This window comes from Lynx canadensis, chromosome A1 (assembly GCF_007474595.2).
Source record: "Lynx canadensis isolate LIC74 chromosome A1, mLynCan4.pri.v2, whole genome shotgun sequence".
In the NCBI taxonomy this organism is placed as follows: Eukaryota; Metazoa; Chordata; class Mammalia; order Carnivora; family Felidae; genus Lynx; species Lynx canadensis.
Window position 1 is genome coordinate 35,909,698 of NC_044303.2, and position 17,869 is coordinate 35,927,566.

Below are 17,869 nucleotides of genomic sequence, written 5' to 3' on the forward strand. Positions count from 1 at the left end.
GGGTGTATGTGAGCTATCTGCTTCATAATCCAGATTTGCTCTCTTTTTTGTCATGTTTTAAATCTGTTTACTTTTGGAAATTGAAAAATTATCAGAAAATGTTCTCATTCAGCTAGAGGTTATCTTTCACTGCAAGGTACCCATAGGCTGAAGGTTTTGAAAAATAAATAGCTTGAGCAATAATTTCCTGTAGTGGGATAAAGATCAGTGATGAATGACAAATCTAAGAGTAAAAGTCTTTCTCACCCTTTATGATTACATATGAAACGTATGACGTTAGGAACAAAACCCACATGAAACATAAGGAAGAAGATTAATTAGTAAAAATTGATGACATTTTTAAAAATGCAACTAGAAAAAACAGTGGGAAAATAATTTTAATTTACAGAGCAAAAATATGTAGAAAAACAACACTATGAAAACATACAAGTGAAATTAAAGTTTAAACATTTTGAACTATGAAGCTGTGACATGACCTTTGCTTCCATAGTAAGCTTTCAATAGCCAAATTCAATCCAGGTAGATGGTATTTTACCTGTGACTTAAAAGCTTGTAACTCTGCTTGAAGTTCATTAATCTTTGCTTCTTTTTTCTGCAATTGAGCCTGAGTTTCTTGGTGGTCGGTAAACTCTTTTTCAAACTGCAAAGAAAGAAAGAAAAAAAAAAGGAAAAAAAAAAAAACAGGAGACAGAAAGATGGCAGTGAAAAGCGCTATTCTTCATAAAGAAATATACGGTTCTAATGATCTAAAGACCTGTCAGTAGAACACAAACTTTTTATGAAAAAAGTGGTAGATTTTGCTAAGTCACCCAAAGCCTGTCCCTAGGTCCCTCTCTGGGTCCCACCAAAATCATTCAATTTGCAAGGGAGCAGACAAAGCCAGGGATGGAGTCTGTGACCTTCTCCTCTCAGGAGAGCAAACTCGCCCGGAGGTATCTGCCACACTGACATTTTTCTTAAAAGTCCCTAAATATCATTGCAACTTTGTGTAAAATAATAGAGAGCAAAGCATTGTAGCGAGTTCCCAGACCCCTATTTGCAAAAACTTGTACTTGAACCTTATGATAGGAATTAAAAAGAATTGCATTTTAATATTTGCTATTACTATATAACTCCATTTCGTAAATGCATCACTTCTCACGTCGTCATGAGAGTTAAGGGCCCTGATGCAGGCTCTAATCTTCAACAGCAATTTAAGAGAATAAAGTCTGTTATTTATCATTAATCTTTTGGAGATTAATCTTTGGGAGATTAATGATAAATTAATCTTTCAAAAACCCTGGTGCAATACCTTGTGGGAGGAAAGCAAACAGTAAAATTTGGTGAATCCAATGAGTTTTCTAATTTATACAGCCACTTATCACAAATTCCCACCCTGCCTTCAAATAGCTTCACCCTGCCATCATCATGACTGAAAACCTCTATCAGAGGTGAATTGCAATAGGGGATTGTCTCATACTGGAGAACATTTATTTCTTTTTAAAAAATGAAGAAAAAAAATCATAAAAAAAAATACTACCTCACAGATGTAGCCTCTAGACTTTAAAGCACGTTCAGACCTCAATTAGGGAAAGTGCAAGAATGTAAAAAGCAACCGATGACAAAGAACACTTATTTATGAATCTTATTTTGTCCTTAACTCAAAAAGGTGGCAATCCAATCCCTTGTCGTACAGACAGTAAATTAAAAAAGTGAGATTAAAAGCCAGACCTTGTCTTCCAAGCCTGGGTTTAGATAAAACCACAGCACCCTCCTACAAATTACATTCAGATAATGTTTTACAGGTATTTTCTTAAGATAGATTTTATTTTTTAGAACTGTTTTAGGCTTACAGCAAAATGAGTCAAAGTTTCAGAGATTTCTCATATGCCAACCCCCCCAGAGGGTTGCCTCCCCCATGATTTAGTGTCAGCATTTTTGCATTTCATGAATGCAATTTCATCATTGCATTCACACACGCAAAAACTCCGAAATAATAAACATTGTTGTGATTCCCATTTACAGGTTAAATAAATCTCACATTCAATCCTCGCACTCTAAACTTTGCGCTTTTATAAAGAGAACAGAAACTACCGGGTAAAAAAACCAAATATCCCTCACTTCACCCATACCACACCAACATTACCACTCCTATTACTGCAGCTCCTCCAAACCCCTCCTACCATTTAAGAATTTAAAAGACGCTAATCTTCCTTGACCCTCTTTTTGTCCTTACCCTGCATCACCTAACTCTAATCTTATTCTTGCTTCAAAGTGCACTCCTTCAAAAAGTGTGCTTGGATCATACTCCCTTTTCTGGCCTGTTTAACTTCATTCACTTCATTATCCAACTTAGCCACCATCTTTCATTCTAAAAACTATGGCTTGCCAAATTCCAAAGCCCCCGGACTTCTCCGGGCCTCCTCTTACTTGATCTAATACCTGTACTATTCAATGGTGTAGCCTCTAGCCAACGTGGCTAATAGAATGTAAATTTAAGTTAGCTAATATCAAAGTTAAAACTTCAGTTCCTCAGTCACAAGCTGAAGGCTAGCATGCTGAACACAGATCATCAAACACTGACATCATTCCGTATCGAACGGGACTGCCCTACAGCATTAAATACTCACAAATATGCCTCTGTATTCATTCTCTCTTCCCCAGTGTGTTGTATTACAACACACTCTTCTGGTCCTCCTGCTTACTTCTTGGCTGTTCCTACCAATTCTTTTATAGGTTCCTATTCCTCAGTCCAACCGTCTACTATTGTCCTGTCCTAGGACTCTTCCTTTGCCCCTCTGATGATCTCACTTCATACGCCTGGTAGAATGGTATCTTCCACACCCACACGTTTTAGTCCCCATTCATATACTGATGGCTTCCAAATCCCCATCACCAGCTCAGCTTCTCGTCTGAATTCCAGACTACTAATCAGTCCATAAACATATTTTCAACTGCCCAATGAACATTCTTCAAGGCGACAAACAAAAACAGTATTTTTAAAACCAGTATTACCTTTCCCCTCTACAAACTTTTTTGAGTATCGCTGTTCTTTCTAAAGGATGGCTCAAAAAACATGACTGTTTTGCTTTTCAACTTACAGTGGCTACGTCATTAACCTAATATCTAAGAACCTCCTGGGAGTTGTTCCCAAACTACCTACCTATTTCTCGTTATACTGTAAGGAATATCATGCATCTGATGTGTTCCTCAAAGTAGCAGGTGTTAGAGATACAGAGTTGAATACAATATGGTCATCACTTTTAGTAAGTATAGTGTCTGGTGGCAAAGTAAAAGGAAAGTAACAATGCGAACGTATGAAAATTACCAGCAATGGAGAAATACACTGGAGGCATGGGAGTGATTACTGGAGAAGTGATAACTTGGCCCCAGGTTTGAAGAATTTGAGTAGTTAGCTGATAAGTGCAGCTGGCATTTCAAATACAAGGTTTAGTGCAGTACACAAATGAAAACAACCACATGCAAGGGCCATAAAAGGAGGTAAGAAAACAAATTGCAAGAGATGAAGTTACAGATGTAGACAGGAATTAAACTGTTTAAAGGAATTTTACAGTAAATTTGGGGACACCCGCATGGCTCAGTCAGTTAAGCGTCCAACTCTTGGTTTCGGCTCAGGTCATGATCTTGCAGTTCGTGGGTTCAAGCCCACATCTGGCTCCACGCCGAGAGCATGGAGCCTGCTTGGGATTCTCTCTCTCCCTCCCTCTCTGCCTCTCCCCTGCTCACTCTCTTTGTCTCTCTCAAAATAAATAAACAGAAAAAAAAAATTTTAAGGAATTTTAAAGTCAAAAAGTTTCTCTTATTTCCTGTAAACCATGGAGAGCTTTTAAGAGTATTTATAATAAGAAATTAACATGACCAAATTTGCACTTTGGCAAACCCAGCCTGCAGCAGTATGGAAGGTGGACTGAAAGAAAACACCAGAGGCATGTGAATAGGTTGAGGAGCTGCTATAGTTACCCAACCAAGAATTTAAGGCCTGCCTGAACGAAAGGGGAAGACAGGGAAACAGAAAACAAAAAAAAAAAAAAAAAAAAAAAGGGACTTTTTTCTTTTTTAAACAGAATCTAAAAAATTAGTGTACAACTAAATGAAGGAAATGAGTGAGGGGAGTATATCTCTAAGATGATGATGGTGTTCTATTGCTTTGCAAGCTGGAAACTATTATTATTTTAGGGGGGAAATAGGGATATAAAATTCATGGAGGAGGAAAGGCATTCTTTTAGGGAAAAGAAAAATAAATTTGGTTTCAGAAATATTAACCTTGAGATGGCTATGTTGAAATTCACAATAAATTTCTGTCTCCCTCCTTCTTGGCTATCTCACCTTGTCGCCTCACATTAGCTATGACTTCCTTGGGTCAGCCTTCCCTGGCCACTCAAGTCTAGATGAGGAATCCTTGCAGAAGGCTCCCATTCTGCATAGGGTATTCCTACTGTAGCAGTCATAACACTGTAATATAAAAATATCAAAATGCACTATTCACACACCACAGTAACACCCACCAGCCTGGAAGGTTATTCACAGTGAGAATCCACTTTATTCATCACCTTTCCAAAGCCTTACATTTATAACTAAACTCAGTAAATATTTGTCGAATGAAGAAATGGAGCCAATTCCTGTCAAGTCTTCCTTTATATGTTGTGAATAAATATGTCAATATCATATATTAAAGTTCCACAATCTCCCGGCATGAAAAATCTTTGAGAGGTCATGTTCTCTATTCTCCCTTTTATGACTGCTCAGTGTTTACTTCTGCTTAGCAAGAAATAAAAAATTAAATTCTTATGAGGGTAAAAATGAAGTCTTTTTCACACTATCAGTAGGTACATTACCCTAACTAGTAGGGCTTAGAATAAGATTCAGGAGGAAAAAGGATGATTTATGGGAACAAAGATAAAACTACCAAAATAATCAGAGTCATAATTAGTATACTCTAAGAGAATTTATTAAATTCACTTGGCCATACTTAAAGTATCTGTACTTAACAAAGAGATAAATTTCTATATCCTCCCCTATAAAAGGATGAGACAAAATATAAACTTTGCTTTAGCATTTTTATAATATCTACAGTCAAATCACAGTAGCCTTGGGGATAAAATGAATCTCCATTAAAGACATACTTTATAAAAACAGATATGATAGCCTTCTTCTCCAAAAAGAGTTTCTAGAGCAATATTACGCTTACAAAATTACACGCAAAAATGTCAAGAAACACAGTTAAGGCTGAGGCTCTGGTTAATTTCATTCCCTAGGGTAAATGTATTAGTGCATCTGTACAAGAAGGTTGATAATTCAATATTCTCTATGTACTTTCTGACATTTCTGGTCTTCATTTTTCAAATTTATGCACCAAAATAAAGAATGTGTCTAGCAACTATGATAGCTTCCTGCCTAAAGCAAAGTATTTACATGTGTCCTTATAAAGCTATCAGAAAGAAGTTCTTGCTGATATATACAAAATGGTATGGCAATAGGAATCTTTTATGGAGCAAACAATATTTTTTAAATATACCTAAGACATATAACTTCTGACTAAAAGGAGACAAGTAACCTTGAACAAGGTCTTTCTTCTACTTACACTTAAACTTTAAATTTTAAAGCAATATGTTGAGAAAGGTATCACATTTAACAACACTCATATACATCATATACCTAAAAATGATTATAGAAGCAAATTTATATTACCTGGGATGCATCCAAAGCAAGTACCTGAAAGTTTACTACTACTTTCTCAGGAAGAGTTAAAATAGAATACCAAGTAGAAGGCTTAGAATACCAAGTCAGGGGATAAGGGATCACCCTACAACATGATCACCTATCAGCTGTAGCACATATGACACTTCAATGATGTGTTCATTTGTTTCTCAAGTTCCTGCAGGGCAAAGACAGTATCATATGCTTAAGCTGGAATTCTAGCCTGCAGCCAGAGGCCCAGGGGTTAAAAACCTCTATGTGTGGGGGGACATGCAGGACTTCTTACATGGGGCATTTACAAAGTTTGTCATAAATTACCACTAACTTATCAAAGACTGTCTACCATTTGCAAGTTGTATTATCTTAAACTGTTACAGAAGTGTAAGATTCGTTCAATATTCACCAAGATCCAGAGAGTTCAAAAACATAGCCTCTTAGGCATGGTAACTGACACACAGTAAAAGTCTATTTAGTGTATGTTCATCAGGGGCTGGGGGTAGTAATTATCATTTATTCCTCCAATGTGAGAAACCAGCCACATGAATTTAAATCAAAGAGACTGCTTAACATGTGAAGAATCCCACAAAAGCAACATTTTTTTTTTTTTCTAAACAGAAAAAGAGTCAAACAGATACATGCCAAGCAGAGATGAAAGCACAGAACACCACCTTCAAGAACAGTGGGGAACGGCTGGATGGTCAGCAATACTACTGGGCCGAAGCCACCCAACTGGCAATATCAGATACTTCTGACCTATAAAAATGACAGTTTTCTATGTTCACCTAGACCTAATGAAGCAACATGAACCAAAACAGAAAAGTTAATAAAACTTTAGGATTTCTTGAGAAATACTCCAATCTTAAAATTTTGACTCTACAAATTTTCTTCAATCACTTATTCATTAACGCTTTTTTTTTTTTTTTTTTTTTTAATGTTCTGAGGGCAGGAATTGTTCTAGGTGCAGGGACACTGAATAAACAAAATCCTTCAAACAACAACAAAGAAATATCCTTCATAAAGGTTACTCTAGAGGGAGAAATAGACAACACATCCATAGATACACAGGTAAATACATACACCATGTCGCATGTCAGATAACAAATAAAACAGAGGAAAACAAATCACAGACAGGGTCAGGGCTGGGAGTGGAGAGTTAAAATGTTTAAATATAATGGTCTAGGAAATCCTCCTTAAGGATGGCATTTATGCAAATAGCTCAAGGAGGTAAAGAAGAGAGTGGAAACAACAAGCAAAATCCCTGAAGGAGAAGCATGCCTGATGATGCGAGGTGGTTCTTCACATAGTCTCGCAAACTTAATCAGAATTACTTACTTTCTTGTAAAGTTCTGATGCTTTCTCTTCAAACTCTTCTAGCTTCGCTTGATCTACGCAAGCATCTAAAATGGCAATGACATTTTTTCCTTAATTCCAGTACTTGTTAAAATCATTATGACTTGAAAAGGTTAGAAAAAGAAAAGAATTAGAAATAGTGTCAGTAATGAAATAAGCAAAACAAAGAAAGCTAAGAAAGAAAACAAAGAAAGTTAGCTCAACACGTAAGTATTTTGAAGGAAGAAGACAAGATGATAACCAATACAACAATAATGAACAGAAAATTAGCAAAAACAAAATTAATAATTGCTAACATGTATGAACAGGTAGTTCATTTCCCTAATACAAAAATATAAATTTTATTTAATGAAACACAGCAATGATTAAATGATCCATAATACCGAGTGTCAGAGATGGCACAGAAAAAATGACTTGTCAACGCCATAGAAGTATAATTCATGAACTTTGCTGGTGAGTAACTAGGAAAATATATATTAAAATTTAAAATATGTATTTTCTTTCACCCAGCAATTGCATTGTTAGGACTCTGCCTTTAAGCAAGAATGTTCATTAAAATGTTGTTAGCCAATATCTGGAAATAAAGGTCCATCAGTAACAGACTGATTAAATAAGCTACGATATAGATCCACATGATGAGACACTATGCAGGAGAAGTGATTCATATAGATTCCCCATGCTGCAGTTGATCCTTTATTTAAAAAAAAAAAATTTTTTTTTAATGTTTATTTATTTTTGAAAGACACAGAGACAGAGCGTGAGCGAGGGAGGGGCAGAGAGAGAGGGAGACACAGAATCCAAAACAGGCCCCAGGCTCTGATCTGTCAGCACAGAGCCCTACGCGGGGCTCAAACTCACGAACTGTGAGATCATAACCTGAGCCGAAGTCGGACACCCAACCGACTGAGCCACCCAGGTACCCCTCCCTTCTTTAATAAAAGCAATAAACATGGTTTTAAAAAACATATTACAGAAGGGCTTACAATAAAAAGTAACAAACTGGGGCACCTGGGTGGCGCAGTCGGTTAGGCGTCCGACTTCAGCCAGGTCACGATCTCGCGGTCCGTGAGTTCGAGCCCCGCGTCAGGCTCTGGGCTGATGGCTCAGAGCCTGGAGCCTGTTTCCGATTCTGTGTCTCCCTCTCTCTCTGCCCCTCCCCCGTTCATGCTCTGTCTCTCTCTGTCCCAAAAATAAATAAACGTTGAAAAAAAAAAAGGAAAAAAAAAAAAAAGTAACAACCAAATCACTACATTAAAAACCCAATCCCACTTCCTAAATGAGACCTCTTATGGTTCTTTCTATATTAGATTATCCTGGCAGTTAGTTTCTTAACTCTAAATAAGATGTGTACACCATTATTTCTTGATTCATCTATTTAATACATTATAGATAGCTTCCTATTATAGAAGATGAAAATGGTGTTTCCTGTCTAATCCCATTTATTTTAATAATTTTGCTTTCTAAATTGCCTGGCTCTGTAGCACTAAATAAATACTTAAACCTCCGATCACTGTTACATAAACAGTATCTACTGATTTCCACTATAATATATAAAGTTATCTTTATTTACTTGCCAACATCTCTCTCTCCTACAGTTTGGCCCCAGATCCTCACTCACCTATTACTGTAAGTCCTCTGCAGTGTGTCTAAGTTTTCTATAAACATTTAAAATCAACATATACAATGTACTTATTGTAACTATGTAAATATGTTTCACTTATATAGCCAAGCAGTAGTCAAAAAGTCTATTTCCTTCTCAAGAGTTCAATGCTTAAATAAACCTCTCATCTACTCAAGAAAAAACATTCCTAATGGCCAGGTAGAATAAACTTCCTTTTCAGGTCCTATTCAAAATCATTCCACATTTTAGTTTGCTTTATTTTTCCTCATATCTGTCCCTCCCACTACCAGGAACTTCTAATTACTTCCCTCCAGTGGAGAAAAATGAGCATTTTATCAGTGCCACTAATATAATCTAGTTCTTTTCTCATTCTATACACTCCGTACTTCTTTATGAACTCTAATATATGAAGAAAAACAACCTCAACCTCACACAAAAAATGGCTATTCTTTTTTCATGTTACACCAAAATTTGACATATGGTAACTCCTTGCACATTACTTGCTGTGTGGAATCACCTATCAGTGACTGTTTTGTACTCTGTTACTTCAAAATCCAAGAATTCTTCACCCATGCAGAATGTGTAATCAGGCACGGGAATTTGGAAAAGAGTGGTTTGCGGAGTCACGTAGATTCTCCAAATGTTGACACATCTCATTATACAATATCAAAATAATCCTATGGGTTATTATCATCATTGACCTCACCAGAAAAAAAATTCACGTACTGGAAAGCTGTCAAGCTAACAGTAGCAGATCCAAGTTTTCCAAAACTCAAATTTTTCCCTGAGAGCTTGAATTTTATCATTGGTAACGAATTCTATCAGTCATTTTCCTTGACATTATAGAATTACTTTATTTCCTTTTTAAGAAAGTGTGTGCCAGACAGTCAAGCAGGAGTGGCCACAGTTTTTATGACAATCATTCCTTGTAAAAAAAAAAAAAAAAATCAACCCATTCAGCTCGCAATACAAGCACATACGCAGCTATTTGCTCACTGTACTTCAGTATGCAGACGTGTGCTTGACGTGTACAATTCGCTTTGTCACAGGGAATGTTGAAATGATATGTACTCAAGGGGAGATTTTTAATAAAATTAATGTCTTTCACTTCATTATCAAGGACACTCAGGTAAAAAAAAAAAGGCAGTTTTTATTGCTGTGTTTACTGTGAGGAATTCAAGGACTACTAACATGGTTTGGGGTCACCGCCGTGATTCCTACCTAAGTGCCACCAGTTGTACTCACCATCCTTGCATCACCAGCACAAATATCAACACAACGGAAAAGGCAAATCATGTCTTAGTGCTGTTATGAAAGCAGTTTTGACTCTTAGGATCCCCTGAACGGGTATCAAGGGCCCTAAGGACTCTACAGGTCACACTAGGAGAACTGACACTGCAGTTAACCTGTGGGGCAAGGGACGATAAAAGGTTTCCATTTAAATATTAGAGAAATACTCACCGACAAACTGACTTAAATCTAAATCTAGTCTCTTTCGATATGAGAAGTCTGGATCCATCCCATCTCTATGCAATACAATCTGAGATACACATTCATCAATTAATTTGAAGTATTGTTGCCTAAAACCAAGAAAAAGAATAAATGCACACTCCATTTATAAGAATAACTTTACATTAAAACAAAGTATTTGGGTAAGCTTGATTTCAAGTTCAATAATTTATCTTTGTATAGTGTCAACAACTGACATGACAGATTTAACATGGGAGTGAGGGTAAATACAACAGTCATCGCTTTCCTTCTTCTAATGACATTATGACATTAAGTTTTTACACTCTTTTAGCACATACAGTGTTTTAATGATGATTTGCTTACAAAAGTCAGAACCTTGACTTAATTAGCAATAAAAAAAAAAAAAAAGCACTGAGATGAAGTGATAGGTGCTTAAAAGCAGTCCTCAACAGAGATCAACCTACCACTGTACCATACTGAAATATCTACCATTAATTCATTTTATTAATACAAGCCAAAATATATCCATTTTTTTCAAAAAAAATTATCTGGGTCTTAAAACTATACAGTTTACTACTTTAAGAATGCGGAGTCCAATTAAAAACAGATACTGTAAAATATATACAGTACCAAATGAATATTTTGTACTCAAAACACAACTCAAAACAATTTTTTTCAAAAATTAGAGTTTAGGGGTGCCTGGGTGGCGCAGTTGGTTAAGCATCCGACTTCAGCCAGGTCACGATCTCACGGTCCGTGAGTTCGAGCCCCGCGTCAGGCTCTGGGCTGATGGCTCGGAGCCTGGAGCCTGTTTCCGATTCTGTGTCTCCCTCTCTCTCTGCCCCTCCCCCGTTCATGCTCTGTCTCTCTCTGTCCCAGAAATAAATAAAAACGTTGAAAAAAAAAATTAAAAAAAAAAAAAAAAATTAGAGTTTAAATAAATGCCCAAATAGGGATCACGTTGTCACTACAGGTTTTAGTCCACCTATGTTCGTCATAAGCAAAAGAACCTCCCTTAAAACTTAAGCCAACAAGGGGAGCCTGGGTGGCTCAGTCAGTTAAGCATCTGACTTGGGCTCAGATCATGATCCCACGGTTTGTGAGTTCGAGCCCCAGTTCGGGCTCTGTGCTGACAGCTCAGGGCCTGGAGCCTGCTTTGGATTTGATGTCTCCCTCTCTCTCTCTGCTCCTCCCCTGATCACACTGCCTCTCTCTCTCTCAAAAATAAATAAAACATAAAAAAAAAATTTTTTTTAAACAAAACTGAAGCCAATCAATTTAAAATATCTAGATTTTATTAACAAAACCAAACTAAAATGACAGAAAGGGTGGGTGCTATCTCAATGAGGTCAGTCCTTCATCCCCAGCCACCCCTACAATTTCTTTGTTCCCTCAATGACTTTTTGCACACATTTCCTCTCCAAATCTTTCTCACCATGTAAGTGATGGTGCTTCTATTCACTAGAGCTTCTTCTCTACTGCCCTGAATCTACTTACCTCACACCTCATAAATGACCCATTATGCAGAATAAAATCCAAAATAACTGAACATTAGCAAAGACAAAAGATGGTCATCGACTGTCATCAACTAAAAATGTTTAAGACAGTGTTCTTGGGTATATGTCAAAGCAAGAAGGTACTACCACGCTTTCCTCAATGTTCTACACTGCTTCCAAAAATATAGTCTCCCATTCCCTACTATCTTGCCATAACAACCACATGTACAATTAAGGTACATAAATTGCACACACAGGTACAAAATATCAATCACGTTTGAAAATCAAGATGGAGCATTCTATTTCTTTTTTACTCTTATTCAATGTTATCCTAGTGTTGTTTTAATATAAACAGGTTTTAAATTAACAACATAGGTTAATTTGTGGACTTAATAACATAGGTTATTAATTAATAACATAGGTTACTTTGTGGACTTTTTAAATAAATCATTATTTCAGTAAATGTTTTCTCACCTCCACAGCTCCCAATGATAAGCTCACTTACAAAGTAGCTGAAATTTCTTGCAAAATCTCTTTCAAGGCAACACTAGCAAAATAATAATGTACTTCTGGATTCTAGAAATGTGCATCCAGAAAATAATCACCCTGAGCAATATTGGTGAGTTAGTGAATATGTCAGAGGAATATGTAAATAACCTAATTAAGGGATGAACATAAGTTGTCATTACTTCACTGATATGTCATTTTTGTTGGAGGAATTTTAAAATCATCTTCACTTTCTCTTTAGTATTTTTATCAAATATCAGAAATTATCTCCCATGCACATTCAACTAGGCAAATATTTTGCACATGGTAAGCCATTAAGTATTTGTTAGAGAAATGAATTTAATCTCCCACTCCACACTCCAATATTCTTTCCACGTTTCATTTTTTGGGGGCAGGGGTTACCTTGCATGTACATTCTCCAACTGAGTTCCATTTCAGTAAAATTTCCTTTCGTCCCAAATGTGAACGTGAGAAAATTTTCTTATTTTCCTATCGGCTAATTCTTTTAAATGGGACTATCTTGCATTCTAAAGCAAAGCAATTTCTAAAAATCTGAAAACATTTATTTATATCAATAGGAATTAAGAATGTTCATTCAACAAAAGGTGTTCAGATAATCAAAGATTTTTAAAAGGTAAAGTCCACGTCCATCGGAGACAGTGAAAATCAACCAACCAACAAAAAACCATGAAGCTAAAACCAAAAGAGCAAGACTCACAGAACTGCACACCAAAAACAGTTTTACTGTATTTAAATAAAAAGCTAAATAATTTTTAAATGAATGAAAAACTATCTAAATGATCATAATCTGCCACAATCTTATAATAAAAATATATTCTCTGTAAGAATAAATAACAACAGGGGCGCCTGGGTGGCGCAGTCGGTTAAGCGTCCGACTTCAGCCAGGTCACGATCTCGCGGTCCGTGAGTTCGAGCCCCGCGTCGGGCTCTGGGCTGATGGCTCGGAGCCTGGAGCCTGTTTCCGGTTCTGTGTCTCCCTCTCCCTGTGCCCCTCCCCCGTTCATGCTCTGTCTCTCTCTGTCCCAAAAATAAATAAACGTTGAAAAAAAAGAATAAATAACAACAATAACCACCTATGAGAATTTGGGAACATGGGAAAAAAAAAAAAAAAAAAACAGATGGAATGGTCTTGATTACAGAAATCATAGGAAGAATGACGCCTTCACAGCAACCATACGTGAAACAAAGACCAAGGTCCTGGGGCCTAAAGAGTCCACGAAGAATGCAACATACATAAGTATCAAGTTAAAAACGTGCTACTTGAAAAATGACCAAAATAACTAACGTCACTTTGGTGCGGCTACAGTTTAATATTTCTCTGAGACTCTTAATTCCACTGAAGTGACAGGATTGCCTGAGCATGCCCCAGGAGAGTTGTGCTTTTCAATCTATTTTAAAGGTAGACACAACCGCGTGGCCTTCTGCAGCACAGATTAAGGGATTAGGGTAAAAATGAAGGGATCATAAGTAATATAGAACCCCCTCTGGCAGCATTAAGACACATTCAAAACTTTGAAAGCAAACAATATTCTTGAATTCTTGAAAACTCCAGCAGCATCAAGCAATCAGAGGTTGACAGGACCAACCATATAGGGATCAAGAAAAGGACAGGGTTGGAGCGCCTGGGTGGCTAAGCATCTGACTTCGGCTCAGGTCACAATATTGCTGTCCATGAGTTTGAGCCCCACACTGGGCTCTGTGCTGACAGCTCAGAGCCTGAAGCTTGCTTCAGATTCTGTCTCCCCCTCTCTCTGATTCTCCCCCACTCTCACTCTCTCTTAAAAAAAAAAAAAAAAAAAAAAAAAAGGACAGGTTTACTTTAGAGTAAATGGAAGCTTCAAATTTAAATACATGTGGGGAAAAATACAGTTTTATAACTAGCAAGTACCTCTGATATTTAAAAATATTAATCAATGTACTATTTTGATTTTAATTAATGTATTCATATTTGTATTAATATTTTTGTCAATGTATTAGTGTTTATTTTATATTAGTATGTTTGTGCTGCAAAAGGAGGAGATAAGATGGGCGATCTATGCTCATCCCAAAGAACATAAACTTTTTTTTTTCTTTGACTCTTATTATATTCACTTGTCAGATATAAAAAACCTGAATTACACCCTCTGACATCAACCAGGGGACACAGCCCAAATGAGACATCTCTAGCAAATTCTTCCACATGAAAGCAGAGTAAGAAACGACATGTTACCCCAAGTATTTGAGAATGGAATCTCAGCAAAGCTAAATTAAAGGCACCAAAAATGGTTTTATATTCAAGGATCTCCACTTTCCTCATAAAACAGTAACAAAGTAGAAAGCAGATATAGAGAGCATTTACTGAGCATACACCAGGTGCCCAGATATTTGGCTAGGAGATTTATCCATGCTACTATGTGTCACCTTCAGAACCACCTAGGAACGTAGGTGTTAATATGCTTGCCCAGCTACAGATAGATAAGGTACAGATGGAATAAACAATTTGTTAAACTCAAGATGGCTGAGATATAATCTAACTTGAATGTTATTTGTCTAGCTTTTCTGATACATTAGCAACATTAAGTGCAACTGTATTACCCAGGCACTTTCTAGCTACTTAAATACTAATAAAAACAATGTTTACTGCCTTTCATGTAACTTACAAAAAGAAACTTATCAACCCCATTCCTACTACCTAAAGACTAATGAGAAAACATTATCCATCACAAGATAAATTAGTAATTTGTTGCTAGTTCGCATTTTTTATTCAGATGAAAACTTGGTAACAAGAATCTGTGCAGCTTACAAAATAACAGTAATATCATTTTACTGTCACCTGTCTAAATATATGCCCAGAAGAAATGCCACATTCCATGACTCAGTATTAAGACAGAAATAAAAATCTGAAAATTATGAGCTTGCCCAAATCAAACATCAAGTGAATTTCACAATTAATAGAATTTTATTAGTGAAATTTAACATTAGAACATAGCTTCCTCTTACCTTATAAAATAATCATTTCGAATCAGCAAAAGATGCTGAAGAATGGAAATAAAATATCCTTCTGCTCTAGTTTCCTTAACTGTGTTCCACACCATGTTGTAAATATCATATGCTTCAGTACATTGATTAAGGAATATGTGAATTTATTTATTCTCTACACCAAACAACCAATAACACAGCACAGAATCTGTTCTGTAAGGCTTCAAAAGATTATTCTGTGTCTTACCCCATACCATCATGTATACTCAACATATGGTACCACACAGGTAGTTAGGATTGAAGTAGAGGAAAACTGTGTGCAAATGGTAACTTCACCTGGCATTGTCTTCTCCTCCAAAATCAACTCCAACCATTTGCCTCTCTCAAGCCAAGATGTTTCGGGTGGCAAGGGTAACAGGCAGCTGGTTGGAAATACCATATTAGGTGTACAGAGTGCCCTAACCAAGAGAGATGGTGCCAGGCATTATCCACCATGCAGAAGCCCCAGTGGAGGACAGGAACCTGGTGGATTTCTGGAAAAGCACAGAGATCTGCAGACCCACAGAGTTAACAAAGGCCCATAGGGGTGTGCACCCAAGGTGTAGGACAGGAGCCAATAGGCTAATGCTAGAGAGCACTAGAGGAGGGGGAGGTACCACACATGAGAAGAAAAAACAACACACTGTACACATACACAAGAGGCCTCATGAAATTTGTGGGTTGGAACGTCCATTTCCATATGCATGGACTCAGAAAAACACACATGAAACTATTAAGAAAAGTTTATATGAAAATCAATCTGATTCATAAAGGTTTGGCTTTATACTGTTTATACAGAAATGGCTTCAGAAGTTTAGTATCTTGGAGTGTGAAGTTTGTTTGTTTGGGGTTTAGCAACAATTTTACATAGGTCAGTAACTTCAGAACAAAAGGATATTCAAGCTCAGCTCTAATCTCTTCAAGGCGATGGGAGAGCTCAAGCAAATCTTCTTCTTTATGCTCATCAAAGACTTTAAGTTGGATATCCAAGCCATCATTCTTCAGACATTTTAAATTCTAGAGATATAAAGGAGAAATGACAATTAACGGTTTTATTTTTAATAATGCAAAAAGGTTAATGAAAAACATATAAACAATAAACCAACCATTTGACTTGATTTACAGCATTCAAACACTTAAAGTGTTAATACTCCAATCTTATCTATATTTCAAAAATAGATTTTTATACTCAAGCCTTTTTCCCCCGCAGATAAATTATTCTTGAAGGTAATTTATCTAAATTTCCCCCTATTCAAGTACTCCTCTAATTTAAATATTAATAAGGAGACTGCAGGGCACTTACTGGCAATATCTCTTTCAATCCACAACGCATAAATTCATTTCTGATGTGAAGCCTGAAGTCCAAATCATCAGGAGATGTAACAAGGGCATTGATGAGTTGCATACATGCTACCTACAATAGATTGCACGGTGAGACTTAAGCTTGGATTCCAACATTAAAGAAAGAGGAATACAACTGAAACATGAAGGTTTTGTTCCAAGAATCATTAAATACCTTTCTTCCCAGGAGAATCTATTAGAACAATAATTTGTATGTAAATTATTTTAGTCAATTAAAATTAAACAAGAAATATAGTTTCGGTGGAGTTTTCTTCTTTTTTATTTGCTTGGGGGGTTTTTTGTGGGAGAGGAGAGAGAAACATTAGGCACTGGAGCTGTTCCATAAAAATTTCACTCTAGCCAAAAGTTCAGCTCTTATCCAAGAAAATCACTCCACGCTATATGTGCATACAACATAAACTGAATGTCCTAGTAGAAAAATTATAGATCTCTGTTGGATAGGTAATACTTACCTGACATAGTAAAGTAACTTGCCATTCATGGAGAGAAACCCAAAGTTTCAAACACTTCAAGGTCAGCAAGTGTTGTGAATCTGGTCAATGGGGTTGTTATAACTAAAAACTATCTTATTATCACTGCACAATTAATTACTAGAATTAACCAGGCAATGGTTCTTACACTTTTGCAAGAATTAAAAAATTATATAGGTCATGTTTATTCCAAAGGCATAAAGAAATAACATAGCTAATTAAATCCTTTAGTATATACCTCAAGTGCTAAAAATGTAAAAATCACTATACTTTCCAGTTATTTAACACCCCAAATTTCAAACTGGATATGCATTTTTTTTTTTTTTTTGTATCCCTGGCTAAAACCTATCTTTCATTATCTGAAATCCATATAATGGAAGCAAGAGAGACTGGAAGCAAAAGAGATGGCCTCTAGAGAAGTGAAGTACTCTTTGTTGTTGATGATGATGCTATTTTTCTGTCTACACTCTACCAGAGTCTTAAGAAGAATGACTGGCCTACTGATCAATATGTTTAACCTCATGCTGTTCCCTAAATTGTCCTTTCCCCATCCCTTAAGGCAAGGTTTATATGAATTTAAAATGTCTCTTTTGGATTAAGACACCTCCAGGGGTCTCAGGTCCTGCTGGTTGAAATATATCATAATTATTGTATTTGATGTCTAAATACTAAAATCTGACCAGCATGCCTCTACTGTCAAAACTTAAAACTATTTAAACTGGAGGAAGGAAAAGTGCCAGAAGATAAATAGAGAAAAGGGAAATACTTAGAATAAAAAAAAAGAATAAACTTAAAAACAGAGGCTACCTTTCCAGTACACATTCACTCAGCTGTAACTGGTTCATGTCACAAGGTTTAAAATACTTTCTTTCCACCTC

General features: G+C 36.4%; 1 protein-coding gene across 1 annotated transcript in view; it reads right to left on the reverse strand.

The window, feature by feature from the left end:
- Positions 1-17,869, reverse strand: part of DIAPH3 (diaphanous related formin 3) — a 510,843-nt gene that overhangs the window by 330,931 nt on the left and 162,043 nt on the right. Inside the window, 6 exon segments of the mRNA XM_030311865.1 lie at positions 536-640; positions 7,030-7,094; positions 10,130-10,248; positions 15,142-15,258; positions 16,058-16,176; positions 16,463-16,573. Coding sequence (XP_030167725.1) covers positions 536-640; positions 7,030-7,094; positions 10,130-10,248; positions 15,142-15,258; positions 16,058-16,176; positions 16,463-16,573 — 636 coding nt within the window.